General features: G+C 45.8%; 1 protein-coding gene across 11 annotated transcripts in view; it reads left to right on the plus strand.

Annotated features, from left to right (window-relative positions):
• Positions 1-15,801, plus strand: part of DOCK5 (dedicator of cytokinesis 5) — a 223,269-nt gene that overhangs the window by 135,535 nt on the left and 71,933 nt on the right. For all 11 annotated transcript variants that reach the window (XM_047090919.1, XM_047090925.1, XM_047090926.1 and 8 more), the window contains 8 exons: positions 2,147-2,244; positions 2,812-2,901; positions 4,805-4,905; positions 6,708-6,842; positions 10,318-10,429; positions 11,668-11,738; positions 12,325-12,431; positions 14,779-14,915. In XM_047090919.1, the coding sequence (XP_046946875.1) occupies positions 2,147-2,244; positions 2,812-2,901; positions 4,805-4,905; positions 6,708-6,842; positions 10,318-10,429; positions 11,668-11,738; positions 12,325-12,431; positions 14,779-14,915 (851 nt within the window). The remainder of the gene's footprint in view (positions 1-2,146; positions 2,245-2,811; positions 2,902-4,804; positions 4,906-6,707; positions 6,843-10,317; positions 10,430-11,667; positions 11,739-12,324; positions 12,432-14,778; positions 14,916-15,801) is intronic.

Below are 15,801 nucleotides of genomic sequence, written 5' to 3' on the forward strand. Positions count from 1 at the left end.
CCGTCTTCTAGCCCAAGGACCTTATGATTCACCAGACGCCAAGTATATTCCTAACATGGGCAGTGATGTGGCACGGAAATATTTCTAGGGTGTAAACCTGAGGGCTGATCGAAGGGTTGTCTGCAGATGTTTAAAGCTGCTGGGTGACTCTTGACGCCAATGAAATACCTAAAATCCTTGCCCTCAGGCGGTATCTGGTGGGATGAAGTAAGAAATGGAGTGGTACCCTTGACTGGCCTCTGGTGGAAATAGGAGACGGAACGATGGAAATAGACAGTGCCTAGTGGATAAGCCCAGCACAGCGTCTATTACTAAATGCTAACTGGGGGCGCCTGGGTGGCGCAGTCGGTTAAGCGTCCGACTTCAGCCAGGTCACGATCTCGCGGTCCGTGAGTTCGAGCCCCGCGTCGGGCTCTGGGCTGATGGCTCGGAGCCTGGAGCCTGTTTCCAATTCTGTGTCTCCCTCTCTTTCTGCCCCTTCCCCGTTCATGCTCTGTCTCTCTCTGTCCCAAAAATAAATAAAATACGTTGAAAAAAAAATTAAAAAAAAAAAAATAAATGCTAACTGAACAAATGAATACATTTAAGAATTGTGTTGAGCACACTACCAGCTTCCTCAGGGCTACCAGTTCCCTTTCCATCCACCCATTTATTCTTTCCTCCAACATGTGTTGAACACCGACTAGTCGCCTAGCGATATGAGGGTGTGCGACAATAAATGCACTATGGTTCCTGCCCTCAACTGGCTCACATCTATGGGAAGAGCCAAAGAAGTACCAAGTGTGTCTTTATTATTGGTTATAAGTGTGTGTGTGTGTGTGTGTGTGTGTGTGTGTGTGTGTGTGCGCGCGCGCACATATGCAGAAAGGAGCGCAAATAGCACAGAATGATTGGCTAAGTCTTCCCAGAGGGAATAAAGTTTGAGGTGGATCTTAAATGGTGGGGGCGGTGGACTGACAGGAAGGCACAGGTGGGGCCTTACCACCTGCTGTGAGTGGTTTTGGGACTTTATTCTGTTGACATTGGGGAGTCTTCAGGCACTGGATTTTGGAGGTTTCCCAGGGACTAAACAATACACAAGCTAAGAAAACAAACACTCATGGAGGCACCTGGGTGGCTGAGTCGGTTGAGCATCCTACTCTTGATTTTCCCATCAGGTCCTGATCTCATGGTCATGGGATCGAGCTCTGAGTCAAGCTCCATGCTGAGCAGGGAGGCTGCTTGAGATTCTCTCTCCCTGTGCCCCTCTCCCCAGCTCGCTCACTCTCTCTCTGTAATAAATAAAATGAAAAAAAGAAAAAAAAAACACTCATGAAGGAGATTGGCCATTCTAATGAAGAGTATGTGTTTTCAACAACTTCTGTATAATTATACAAGTCCATTGATTAAACAGAATGTATTGCTACTTAGGTAATGCTCTGTAAATTAGAAGAGTAACTTGATAAACTAAACAAAATGATAAAAGGGTAACAGCCCAGATGCCTGTTCTATTTCTGCCCTTTTGGCAGTTCCTGCCCTCAAGTGGCTCACATGAGGAGGGCAGTTAACTTTTGTTAACTCAACGTTAATTAAAGCTATAAATGGCTTAAAGATCCGTAATTCTGCACTTCAAGTCCAAATACACTTCAAGATTTCTGTCCCAGTCTTACCCGAAGGACTATGCAAGTCTGTTCCGCCTTCCTTTGAAATGCCAACCTATCTCATCTGTTCCTTTGAAGAACTCTGGGAAGGCAGTATGGTAGAGCAGCAAGGTCAAGGTTTTTTGGAATCAGATAAATCTATAATTAAATTCCATTTATAGTACTTCCCGAATCAAAGGCAGGGAGTTTACTTAAGAGTATTGTTTTTCAAGTTTTCATCTGTGTGACTATGATGCCATTATTTCAGAAATGTGAATGCCATTCAGGAATTCAGTTTAATGTTCTTTCTATATTATTGGTTAGTTTTTTTCTCTGATGAACGAAAGACTATAAGGTTTTTCTGATCTAGATAGGAGACAATAAAATTTTTGAAGAATACGTAAGGAATTAGTCACTATCAAGAGCAGTTATCTTTTCTAGAGAGTTCTGGAGTTGTATCCTGAAATAGCGTGGGTTGCTTCTTGTAATCAGTGTCTGATTTTATGGTTGGTGTTCGTTCTTCCCAGTTGACCTGTTGGGCTTGTTAAATTGGCGTTCGAACTCCCAGAACATTAAACACAACTTGAAGAAGTTAATGGAGGTGGATGGCAGTGAGATTGTTAAGGTATGTTCATGCTTAGAAACACAGTCACTGTATCCCTAGTTCAACATTTCACATTAAACCAGTGATTAGAAGTATACGACTTGTGGGGCACCTGGGGGACTCTTGATTTTGGCTTAGGTCATGATTCTAGGGTTGTGGGATCAAGTTCTACATCGGGCTCTGAGCTGACAGCTCGAAGCCTGCTTGGGACTCTCTCTCTCTCTTTCTCTCCCTCCCTCTGCTCTTCTCCCTCACGTGTATGCAGGCACTCTCTCCAGAAAAAAAAAATATATATATATATATATATATTAATATAATAATATAATATTAACATTGTTATTAATAATGTGTTGGTAATATATAATAATACTGTTATATATAATAATATAGTATTTTATGTACTGATATATATATTTATACATATCATATGTATATGTAAACTTGTTATCTACATCAGGAAGTAGAAGTGCTGATTTTTAAGAAATGCTATTTTTAAACCTTTCCTATTGAAACCCAATTTTCCCTGAATTTCTGCAGTATAGAACTGAACGTAAAGTATGACATAGCCTTTTTTTTTTTTATCTTCAGTTTTTGCAAGATACGCTAGATGCACTTTTTAACATAATGATGGAAATGTCGGACAACGAAACCTACGACTTCCTTGTGTTTGATGCACTGGTAAGCAGTTTTATTCTTGCAACTGGGTGGTTTCCAGTATCTCACTATTATAAATGACTGCAACGAATATTCTCCTGCATAAATACTTGTATACATCTCTCTGATTGTTTCTTTAGCCTAAATTCCTATAATTTAAATTAGAAACAGCTTACTTTAAAATTGCCAGGGCGCCTGGGTGGCTCAGTCGGTTGAGCGTCTGACTTTGGCTCAGGTCATGATCTCGCAGTTTGTGAGTTCGAGCCCCGCGTCGGGCTCTGTGCTGACAGCTCGGGGCCTGGAGCCTGCTTCGGATTCCGTGTCTCCCTCTCTCTCTGCCCCTTCCCCACTCATGCTCTGTCTCTCTCTGTCTCTCAAAAATGAATAAAGTTAAAAAAAAATTTTTTTTAATTGCCTAATTATAGGGATGCCAGGATGGCTCAGTTGGTTGACTGTCTCACTCCAGCTCAGGTCATGTTCTCACGTTCATGAGTTTGAGCCCCGTATTGGGCTCTCTGCTGTCAGTGTGAAGCCTGCTTTAGATCCTCTATCCCCTCTCTCTCTTCCCCTCCCCTGCTCGATCTCTCTCTCAAAAATAAAGGCACCTTTGGGGTGCCTGGGGGGCTCAGTGAGTTAAGCCCTGATTTTTGACTCAGGTCATAGTCTTGTGGTTCATGGGTTCGAGCCCTGCATCGGGCTCTGTGCTGACAGCTCAGAGCCTGGAGCCTGCTTCGGATTCTGTGTCTCCCTCTCTCTACCCCTCCCTCCCTCCATCTCACTCTCTCTCTGTCTCTCAAGAAATGAATAAACATTAAAAAATTGTTTTTAATTACCTAATTATAAGCCAGGAGATACCAGGATGATCGTGGCCGTGTTGTGTGTTCGCACAAGGGAGACTGAATTCTTACATCAGAAATGAATATCAGTCTCATTATGCACAACACATAGCACAGCAGACAATTAAATAGGCCACACCAAGTACTTAAACATACAGCGCATTCCAAACCCTGAGATCTAGACAATGAGAGTTGATGTTAAAATCTTGGAAGGGCGCAAATCGTACTGGAGTGGAGGAAGCAGACACATCCAAACCAAGCATTGTCTTCTCATCGTTGAGGTGAAAATTCTATGTAGATTTACCTGGATGTTGCAGCAAAGGAATAATAGGTATTGCACCAGCTTGGAGAAATTGATATATTCAAGAAATGATCAGGGTGTTAAAGATGTAAGATCTTAAAGAGAATAAAAGCTACAGCGAAGTTCACACCTGGCCAGATTTATGGGAAAGAATGGTTGTGGGTTCTAGGGGACGAGGTCTAAGGTTCTCCTGGGACAGAGCAGCTGGCAGCGGTTATATGCAGGCATCCCCTGTGTTTTGCATTCTTCTGTGTTCGGTAGGTGCAATGTGGTTATTTGTAGATTACATGCCTGATAGCGATAACGGTGACAGAAGAAGGGGAAATTGAGAGGCACCTCTGATGAAGTTCAGTTATTGAGGGCACTCGTGCTGCACTCAGGACAGCTAGGTCATGGAATATTTCAGTAGCTGTATCCTTGGGTTGGAGTTTATTTTTTCCACAGGATTCCCCTTTCTGCATCTTCTGACTCTCCCATTTTTTTTCCCCCCGACTCATGTTGCTTGTGCACTGGCCTTTCTTTAAGACAGTGAGCTCTCTGAGGCCAGGGATGCTGGCTCTTATTAGGTTCCTCAGAGCATTTAGCTCAGTGCCTGACGCGTGATCGTTTCTCTATTGACGTTAAATCAAAAGAAACCCCAAGACTTCACTTCAGCTGTGGAAGAGTAGAGTGGGAACGCTACAAAAATGGTCAAGAAAGAAAAGAAGGCACCAGGATGTTAACAACCAGCTTATTGACAGAATGCCTGGGGCCGTACAGCGCTGCTATTTATATTTTTTGCCTTTGGCAGGTATTTATTATTTCACTGATTGGAGACATCAAGTTCCAGCATTTTAATCCTGTCCTTGAAACCTACATTTACAAGCACTTCAGTGCCACTTTGGCATACGTGTAAGTATTCAGGGGAAATACCTGACTATTCAGTTGGAACCACCTGGATTATTGGGTTTGCACTCTTAGGGCTGGGTCGTTAAGAAATGAGAGGGATATAAGCTAAGTAAATGTGCCCCTAAGTGCAGAACCTTGTTCTAAACTTGCAGGTGGAAAGAGGAAACCATCTAAGTATTCCAACCCTGGTAAAGGTATTAAATTCAGTCCCTGCCTTCTGGCAAGTTCCAGAAGAGATAAGGCTATGTTTCTTGAAGAATCCAGAACATACGTAGATGAGGAGTTGAAGCCACTGGGAACACAGTCAAGAACAGAGATCATACTCAGGATCTTAGGAGAGTTGGGTGGCATTGGGTTTAGCATGAAACCCCAAGGGGATCAAACAGTGGATTCAGCAAGACTAAGTCTGGGAGAACTGAGGATGATGCCCTCACCCCTACATCACAAGTGCTTTGTAGATTTCATTACTTACAGGATATGAGAAGATACCATTTTTCTTCTATACAAAGGAAAATAGTGTCTGCCTTTCCCATAATGCAGCCTCCTTTCTGTCTTTGGTTTATGGGCTCTTGACTAAGGAAAGCAACTGCCATTCAGCTCACCATGGCATTGTATGTGGCCTTCACCCCCACCCCCTCACATTCCAGTTATCGTGCCAGGAGATGTGATAAAGAGTGACAGGCATGTCACTAAGATCGTCAGAGATCTCTTTGACAGTGGCTTCTGCCAGGTCATGCCAACTACTGTTGCCGATCTATCGGTCTGACTGCTGACCTGATTTGCCAGGTCGGATCATAGATCCCTTATGTCCTTTCTGAGCTAAACAAGAAGGTTCTTGGTTTTATTGGCACGGAGGTCCAGAAATGTTATAAAACATAAATGACAGAAAAGAGGTGTTATGTGGCAGATTCACCAACCAACACAACGGACATCGTGCCCACTGGATGGGGAGAAGCCGCAGATGGGCTCGTGATAGGTCTCTTTCCATCCGGTAGCCTCCCTTTCCAAGCGGGTAGTACCTGCAAGGGAGGAAATCCTACCGCTGGATCTTCATTACACAGAGCCAAATGCAGCACTCCTGGATGTAGTAATCTGGGTTTGATTTACAAGGCTTCGTCAGCTCTACATGTGTGCTGTGGATTTTTCCTAGTACTACAAAAACCCAGAGGTTTACAGAGGGGCCAAAATATCCGTGTCCTCAAACGTGGGAGTTAGAAAAAGATGTAAGAAAATGCCTCGCCTCGGACAAAGAGCAGTTTGACATCTGAGCATGGTTCTGTCCGTTGGGATGTTCAGAAACCATGGGTATTCTCATCAAACTGAGCCCGAGTCCGATTGAGCTTCTCCCGCAGTCACTGGAGTGTTGCTCTGGCCCCATTTTGGGGATCCCAAAGAGTTGAGGCACACTGGAAAGAATCAGACTTCTTGCAGGGCGACTACGTTCGGCGGATAGTCCTTTCCTTACAGGAATGACTGAAGATGTCTGTAGGGCACCCTGGAGATTAAAATACCTTCATGATTTCAAACGCCTTCACTTTCATTTCTTGATCCTGTTAAAAAATCCTACAAAGCGAAAGAAACCATCCCCTATTTCTATGCATAAGGGAAGCTCCAAACCCAGCAGCAGTGAGGAAACAAAGCTGCAGATGAATTTTATTTCCCTGCTCAGGGCCTTTTCTAGAAGAGATAATAGTAGCTGTGACCTCTGCTTCCTCAGTATGCCAGGTTCCCTTCCTAGATAGCATCCCCCAAACCTGAGTACCACTTGGCCCCATTGACATTTTTTTCTTTCTCACCTTTTTAAGGAAACTCTCCAAGGTACTGAACTTCTATGTGGCTAATGCAGAGGACTCCAGCAAGACAGAATTGCTTTTTGCTGCTCTGAAAGCCCTAAAGTACTTGTTTAGGTTCATCATCCAATCGAGAGTACTCTACTTGAGGTAATGGTAGCTGTAATAAGATGTCTATGCTGTCTATTGTCTCTTCATGGACTTGTCCTTAATTCTCACGCTCATGTTCAGCTCTGCGAGTCATGGTTGGCTCATGGAATTGCCAAATTTCAGAACTTCAAGGCTGAAGATGGAGGTAGACCCTGAAACCCCTAGAGAAGGCCTGCGCCAAGTCCTTCCGAGTCAGAATTTCTAGGGCAGTAATGACAACAGGACTTGGGGATGCGGGTGACTACAGTGTGCAGCTTCGTGAAAACCTTGGTTGGCGATGACAGCTCTAGGAAACAAGGTTCCTGTGGCAAGACTGCCTTTAGCACAGTAAAAGACTTCGAGATGATACCGGGTGTACAAATCTAGGATCATGAGCTCTTGTTGGTGGTGGATGGTGAACGATGGCAGTTGTCTGGGGGAGATGTTTCCTCAGGCGTGTGTTTCTTTACTGACGTCATGCTTAGCTAGGTGATGAAACTAAGCCACACAGAGATAGGATAATTCACACCTTGAGTTTCTAGAATAACAGCTCCGTCAAAAATAGCCAAGACAAAGAATGAGAAAATAACTTCTCGGGGAATGCCCACAGCCCCGTGCCATTTCTGCCTTTCAGTAATTGCAGGATTTCCAAACTGTTAAAATATATTGTTAAGACAGGTTTGGAAACAGATAGCATGCTAAAATGTTATTTGGAATAACACTGTAGGTAAGAGGGTTTCAAGTCTAGATTTGAGCATTTTTGTTGTTTTTAACATGGTATGTTTAAAAAATCATAAAACTAGGGGCGCCTGGGTGGCGCAGTCGGTTAAGCGTCCGACTTCAGCCAGGTCACGATCTCACGGTCCAGGAGTTCGAGCCCCGCGTCAGGCTCTGGGCTGATGGCTCAGAGCCTGGAGCCTGTTTCCGATTCTGTGTCTCCCTCTCTCTCTGCCCCTCCCCCATTCATGCTCTGTCTCTCTCTGTCCCAAAAATAAATAAACGTTGAAAAAAAACAAATTTAAAAAATCATAAAACTAAAGGCAAACAATTACCATTTAAAAAGCTTGTGACATACTGTATAGATCAAAACGTTTAATTAGCTTTACTAATGAAAGGCTCTTATCAGTCAACAAAAGAATGATCAACACCCTTGAATAATAGAAAACAAAAACAGATAATTTACAAGAGGCAAATTCAAATGGTAAATTAAATTTCTTAAAAAATAGTCACAATATCAAAACGCTATCTATACACACACACTATTCTTATCTATACAATTGATAAAGATTAAAAATCTTTATCCTTTGATGAAGTTGGACAAAAATCGGTCCTGCATTTTAATGCCGATAGGAATGTAAATTTATTAAGGGCAGAAATGTGGCACCATGAATGAAAAGCAAAAACAAAACAAAAACCACAAAAAGCAAAAGAAAATACCACGTTGGTCACTAATAGCCCATCTAAGAATTTATCTGATGGAAAGAAATCCATCAGGTAGTGAACAAAGATGAATGATAAAATATGTATATTCAGCCCTTTAAAAAATGTTAATGAGGAAAGATAACGGTGTTCTTAAATAATAAAACTAAGGCATAAGACCTAAGTGCAATATGATCCCATTTCAAAAATTTAATAGCTTCGGAAATTAAAATTTTAGTAGGAATAAAATTGTAGGTAAGAGGGTTGTAAGCAGGCTGTTTTTATTCTCTCTGCCTTTTTAAAGTTTCTACAGTGGTTTTGTACATTTTTATACTTTTTAAAAACGCTTAATGACTTAAAAGTTCAGCTGGGTGAGAGACAGTTCCTCCTTCCCTAGCAGAAGAGAGCAGGGTTTACCCAAACCCAGGATTATACACAATCTATTTAGTCTCTCTCTCTCTCTCTCTCATCAGACAGGCTTCCTTTATAGCTAGTTCCTTGTATTTTGCAATTATGTTAAATTTCCACAAATTCAGTTAGGGCCTGGAGTGTCCCACTGAGGGAGCATTCCCTTATCGGAAAGTTTGTGCAGGGAACTCTGATGTCCAGCAACGAAAATCAGCATAAAACCATAGAAAGAAAACCGTAATTTATGAAATTGAGAAATTTTTTCCACTGATGATTCACTAGGGTGCCACCCCTGACTGACAGTGTTGCAGCACATCTAAACCATCCTTTTCAACATCATGTAGGAAGAGAACAGTGGAAAAGCCAAGATTAGTGTGGTCAAGTAACCCATGAAATTAACTAAGGGAGTTGCTGTGTTGAACTTAGTCCCTGAGCACCTGTTTATAGTTGTTCCCCTCCACCCCCCTGATTTTTTCTCATTAAGGAAGAACTTGATCTGAGAAAGAGAGCCTAGAAATCTACATTCTCTGGCTGCTTAGATCTGATAGACACATCAGTTTACTGGCCCTGTCCAGGAGCTGCAAAAGAAATGTCACCACACCCCCACCTCCCACCCTGTTTGCCCTCATCAGAGCTTACGTTCCTCTTCTGAGCTCACTTCCGGGCTGAAGTTTACCTCCATTGGGGAGACACCTGGGGAGAATTAAAACTGTAAATTGCCCACCGTAGGGCACTGAGAACTCCATCTTCATCCCTCGGTCTTGTATTAGCCCCCCCTTTTTTTAAATTTTTTTTTCAATGTTTATTTATTTTTGGGACAGAGAGAGACAGAGCATGAACGGGGGAGGGGCAGAGAGAGAGGGAAACACAGAATCCGAAACAGGCTCCAGGCTCTGAGCCGTCAGCCCAGAGCCTGACGCGGGGCTCGAACTCACGGACCGTGAGATTGTGACCTGGCTGAAGTCGGACGCTTAACCGACTGCGCCACCCAGGCGCCCCAGCCCCCCCTTTTTTTAAGTGCTGGCACATAAGGTGCCAAGTGTTGCTCTGGGTGTTGGAGATCTAGCAGGGGATGAAACAAGGCTCCCGCTCTGACAGTGCTTGTGGGTTGTGCGGAAGCCAGGGAGGCAGATCGAAGAAAGGCAGCGTAAGATAAATTCGGATAGGTAAGGGCTGACGGGAGGGGCTGGTGAGATGACAACCGGGGAGGGAGGGAGATCTCTCCAGGGGTTGGTGTTTGGGTTGAGACTGAACCGGGAGAGGCGGCCTGGGCAGGAAGAGGCATGCAGGAGCGGGAACTGCTAAGGCCAGGGTCCTATGGGGCCTGTGTGAGGAGTCAGGAGAGGCCAGTGTTGCTGGAGCAAGGGGAACTAAAATGGGAGTGAAAATGGGGAGTGGCAGGCTAAGGACAAACGAGGAAGGGCCGGGTAAGCTGTGGTCAGGAGCTTGGATTTCCTCCCAAGTGGAATGGGAAACCGTCGAAGGGTTTCAGTCGGAGAAGCAGTAAAATCTGGCTTACGTTTCCAGGGATCCTCTCATCTCCTGGGTGGAAAGTGGATTATCAAGGGGGAAGACGCATGGACCGCCAGCGTTGCTGAGGCAACAGATCTTTTTGAACATGTCTTTTTAAAGACGGAAACCTGACTGCTTTTCTCTTTCCCTTGTTAAGATTTTATGGCCAAAGCGAAGATGGAGACGAATTCAATAATTCAATCCGCCAGTTGTTTTTCGCTTTCAATACGCTGATGGACAGGCCTCTGGAGGAAGCTGTCAAGATCAAGGTCAGTGTGGTGTAGCACGGGTGCCCCTTTCAGTGCTGTTGCTGAGGATGCTCGGTGACAACACAGACTGGGCCATGGTGGGAGAGAAACAAAGTGAATCCTAATTCGTGGAAAGCTAGTGAATTTTAGTATGACTAAAGAAAGCTGTTAAGGGAAAAGCCTGTGTGTTAACTTTTATGTACATTTGTGTTCTCAAATATATTCTCAAATGGCAGTTTGCCAAAGACAGACCATCCTCCTGGGTGGCTCAGTCGGTTAAGCGTCCGACTCTCAGTTTCGGCTCAGGTCATGATCTCATGGTTTCATGGGTTCGAGCCCCGCGTCGGGCTCTGCACTGACATTGCAGAGCCTGCTTGGGATTCTCTCTCTCTCCCCCTGTCTCTCTCTCTCTCCTCCCCACCTCCTCCCCCGCTCACACTGTCTCTGTCTCTGTCTCTCTCTCAAAATACATAAATAAATAAAACTTAAAAAAAAAAAAAAAGACTATCCTTTTAGACGTCCTGTGAATGGCTTTTGTGTCCCCTGTGAATTCAGCCCGTGGATCCTGATGTTACAGGCAACAGGTTTTATTCTAAGTTCCCCCATTCTTCCCAGAAGCCAAAAGTCACCATCATATTCATCGTTATCAATTGTTTAATGTAAAATAGGCAATCTCTGAGGATTCAGATCTGAGCTTTATTATTTCTTCTTTGTTGTTTATGGCCACTTTGTGAGGGAGACGTCAAGATTTTAACTACCTCCTTAGATAGAAAAATGAGTTCCAAATAGTGCCTGTTGGTAATGAAGAAGAAAAAAAAAAAGCCATGGCACCTGACTTTTTTTTTTTTTTTAATTTTTTTTTTTAACGTTTATTTATTTTTGGGACAGAGAGAGACAGAGCATGAACGGGGGAGGGGCAGAGAGAGAGGGAGACACAGAATCGGAAACAGCCTCCAGGCTCTGAGCCATCAGCCCAGAGCCTGACGCGGGGCTCGAACTCACGGACCGCAAGATCGTGACCTGGCTGAAGTCGGCCGCTTAACCGACTGCGTCACCCAGGCGCCCCGGCACCTGACTTTTAAGGAAAAAGATTTTAGGAGATCACATCTAACAACACTGAGCTCTCTTCTCCAGTGCAAGATCATCCGTTTCCAGTTCCCTATGTTGAGCCAAGCCTTTTCTTCCTGGGGTTAACTAGTACATCCTGTATTCATCCTGCTTGGCAACTGAATTTGCCTTTTGGTACCTTTTTCTTACAGGGAGCAGCTCTGAAGTACCTTCCCAGCATAATTAATGACGTCAAACTTGTGTTCGATCCTGTTGAGCTCAGGTAAATAGCAAAACACATTTGTTTGTGGACTTTACCAGAGAAGCAGCTCCCCGCTTGGCTGGGGCCAGGGCTGCTTACGCGTTCTCGTATTCTTCTGACCCCTTTTGGCGCTCCATTGCTGTGGAAGATCTAAAAGGAGACACAAAGCCTGCCCCTGGGAGAGATTTGCACTTTCTCTGGGGGAATCAAGACGCGCAGACATGAAATTAACTACAGAAGAAAGCACATAATGATACGCTTCCAGCCCCATACCTAAGTATCCCGGCTAAGTCAGATGGTGAGCGACACCGGAGCGAAGTCAGCCGGAATAGGATTGTGCAGAAGGAGTGTTAAGGCACGTCCGCAAAGCCAGGATAGATGTGACCGCCCTCTGACAGTTTACACGGAGGCAGCCCTGAGGCTGAGCGCTGTAGCCCTCACGGAATACAGTCTCGCCTTTACTTCCAAGAGACAGACTCTCAGGGTGTCTGGGAGAGATTTCCAGGTCAGACTCTCCATGCCCAAATCTCAGAGTAGAGGGGAACTGTGTAATGATAACTTGAGCATGACGGAGGGAAAATACCAACCTCTGGGGTTTCTTTTGCAGCATGCTCTTCTGCAAGTTCATTCAGAGCATTCCTGACAACCAGTTAGTTCGCCAGAAACTTAACTGCATGACCAAGATAGTGGAGAGCAATCTTTTTCGGCAGTCGGGTACGTCTTCGCCAACAACTACTGCTTACCAAAACCCCAGGCTTGCTGCTGCTTCAGCCAAATCTTTTTTTTTTTTTTCAATGTCAATGATGTCCTTGCCAGTAGAATTTTAGGACTTAGGGACCTCCGGAGAAACCGGTTTTAAGAAGACGAAGTCAGTTCAGTATTTCCAAGAGTATCTTAAAGAACAGAATCATGCATTTTTAATTTAATTTAATTTTTTTTTTTTTTGAGACAGAGAGGGTGCACGCACGTGAGTGAGAGGCGGAGGGAGAGAGAGAGAGAGAAGCAGGGTTCATTCTCCCCCAAGGTGGGGCTGGAGCTCTCCCGAAGCAGGGCTCGAACTCAAGCCACGAGACCGTGACCTAATGCTTCACCCACTGAGGCACCCAGGCGCCCCCCAGAATCATGCATTTTTTAATGAGAACAATCCAGTATTTCATTAATTAGAGCGCTTTGTCCTAAAAATGGACCCCCCAGAAAGTTGCAGGCAAGTAGAAAGATAGTCTTTTTAAACAAATATGTCTTCTTCGACCTGTACTTACTGTGTATTCTGGAAAGCCACGGGTCGGTAGTGCAGGGGTGTGCTGGGGCCATCTGTCCCAGCTCAGGAGAGCATATTAGGTGATCTCTCTCAACTGCGTGCTGTCATGTCACGTGAGGAGCTGAAAATGGACCACGGTAGAAGTATTTATACCACAGAAATTGGCAAGCACTGTGAGTTACGGGTTTGGGGGTGGGGTGGGGTGCGGTGGGGAGGGCTGTTAGTTGGGGAGCCAGATCACCAGCATACGACTGGAAAGGCAGAGGGCACGGAGGAGAGAAAACTCTCACATGGATGAAATACTCTTCATTTGGTGAGTAGAGGGAAGGCAGCGCAGCCACCGAGTTTAAATGACTGTGCTCCTGTCCCAAAGCTGAGAGGAGGAAGAGGTCCAGTAGCTGGTCTTTCCCAAAACCCAAGACTTGCAAAACAGGGACAGCTGTGGGAACTACTCCCAGGTCAGGGGCTCCCAGAGGGTGAGCCCATGTTGCATGTGTTGCCTGGAGGGTCTGAGGACCCGCAGAACTCCTCAGAAATAGGGAAAGGGGAGTGGGTTATCGGTGGAAGGCCTCCTGGCCTCGCCCCGGGGCTAGTTATGTAACTTGGGCCACACGAGGAGCCTCCTATGAGTCAGCATCCATCTCCATGGAAGGAAGATGCTATATCATATCAGCTATATCATATACCTCTGATATATCATATCAGCTATATCATATAGCATACCATGCTGTATCATATCAGCAGCCCCTTTCGGCTGTGACACTTCCCGACCCTGTGGATTTCTGCTTAGAGGTTCCAGCTGTCGCAAGGACACCGTTGGAAGTGTGCGCAAAGCTGGTGAATGCTCTTAAGTAGAAAATGTGATGTCATGAAACATCTTAACATGCCGCGCCGCCCGTGCCGCTAAGCGTGCAGAAAGGATAAATGAGATGTGAGAAGGATGGGGTGTTTTGCAAGCATGCGCCGCGTGGTGCTAGTTAGAGGAAGTAATCTCACTGTTAACAGTTATTTCCGTTTGTGGCCAGGATCTCTGGCCTCATCATAAAAATGTTTTATAGTAGTGAAGATCCCAGAAGAAAGACATCATAGAAAGATAAGCGCTTATTTTGTGAAGTGCATGCGCCTGCAAAAACATGATCCGAATGTCCTCAAAACACATTGAGAGGTACTAGTCAAGCTCACTCAGTATTTATATGAATTTTAGAGCAGATTCTCTCCATTAGGTGGAAGCTTTCGAACATTAAGTATAACTTGCTTAAGTTTTTCATTTCATACGACTCAGCATTCAACGAACAAGCTGGCATTTTTTTTTTATTAAAGCTAAAGAAATTGTTGAATACTTCAAACGTTTTCGCACAGGTACCGGTGACAGGTGTAATTTTCTTGGCTTTTAAAATCACGTCACGGGACTTGCGGAGCCTGAGTGGCTCAGTCGCTTGGGCGTCCGGACTCTTGATTTCGGCCCAGGTCACGATCTCACGGTTGTGGGATGGAGTCCTGCGCCAGGCTGTGTGCCGAACGCGGAGCCTGCCTGGGATTCTCTCTCTCTCCCTCTCTCCCTGCCCCTCCCCCTCCTCAGAGCAAATAAAAAATAAAAAACATCAACAAATAAAAATCAAGTTACCCGGGACTGAAGTTTCATGCTGCTGCCTGCGGGGATCAAACCCCCACTGGGCGGAGCCAAGAGGTCGGGCTGCGGCTGTAGTGGGGGGAGGGGGCGGGGTCAGGGAGTTGCAGGCAAGAAGCTGGGCAGTGCAGGGGGTGCCGCCGCAGCCCGTGAGCCGCGTGCATCTTCCCTCCCAGAGTGCAGAGATGTCCTGCTGCCACTGCTGATCGACCAGCTCAGCGGCCAGTTAGATGACAACTCCAGCAAGCCCGACCATGAGGCCAGCTCGCAGCTTCTGAGCAACATCCTGGAAGTGCTGGACAGGAAGGATGTGGTGAGTTGAATCGTCACCGTCACCCGATGCACACCACAGCACAGGCTGGTCCCTTCCCCAGGGCAAGAAGGGCTTCACGGCCTTCCCTATCTGAGGGCCCCACCCAGGGGGCTTAGAAGCCTGGCTACTGGGGCAGGCTGCGGCTGGTTTGGGGGTGATCGGAGAGGCTGCTGCTTGCTAGAGCCTTCTCCGCACACCGAGGTCCGGGAGAGTCCGCTTACTGCTCGCGCCAGCTGCCACTGCTTCTCCAGGCTCGTCGCCGGTGGAGATCCCCGAGGGGACTTCGAAGAACCGGACCCCTGTTCAGATGTTTTAAGCAGAAACCTCGGCCCTCCAGGAGTATTGTAGACATTCCTGAGCTTCTGAGCCATTCTCAGTTTTATGTCCTCACACTGATCCTTCCTTTTTGGGGCCTTGCGGCCACAGTGTGCTTTCTTCTCTCGCGTCTCCTCTGTGACCTAGGCATCCCTACTCCCCGAAACCCTGGGGCTGCATCTGCCTGGATTTACCATGTTCTAGAGATAGCACAGCCCATAGCCCAGCCATGGCCTCCTCTAAGAGGCCGCAGAAGTTAGCAGAGTGTGTTTGGTTGAGCACAAACCTTACTCGCCACCCCCCGCGATGGCCACGTGGCACCAGTGTTCCTATAGAGCAGGGAAAACGCTCTTGACTTTGCCGAAGCCCATCCTCTTACCAATATCTTTAGGTTCGGTTCTGCTGAAGGAATTGAAGAACACTCTGTCCCTCTTCCCGTAGCTGAATTCTTAGTTCGCCTTTCAAAGTCAACCCCAGGATGGCCACGGGCACGCCTGCATTTCTGCTAATTCACGCCGCAGCCACAGAGGTCCTGGAAGACGCCCTTGCCTTCTCTGCCTAACCCCACCCT

Source organism: Lynx rufus, unplaced genomic scaffold (genome assembly GCF_022079265.1).
Source record: "Lynx rufus isolate CCGP_SWC_20201006 ecotype Redwood Valley unplaced genomic scaffold, mLynRuf1.p SCAF_3, whole genome shotgun sequence".
Classification (NCBI taxonomy): domain Eukaryota; kingdom Metazoa; phylum Chordata; class Mammalia; order Carnivora; family Felidae; genus Lynx; species Lynx rufus.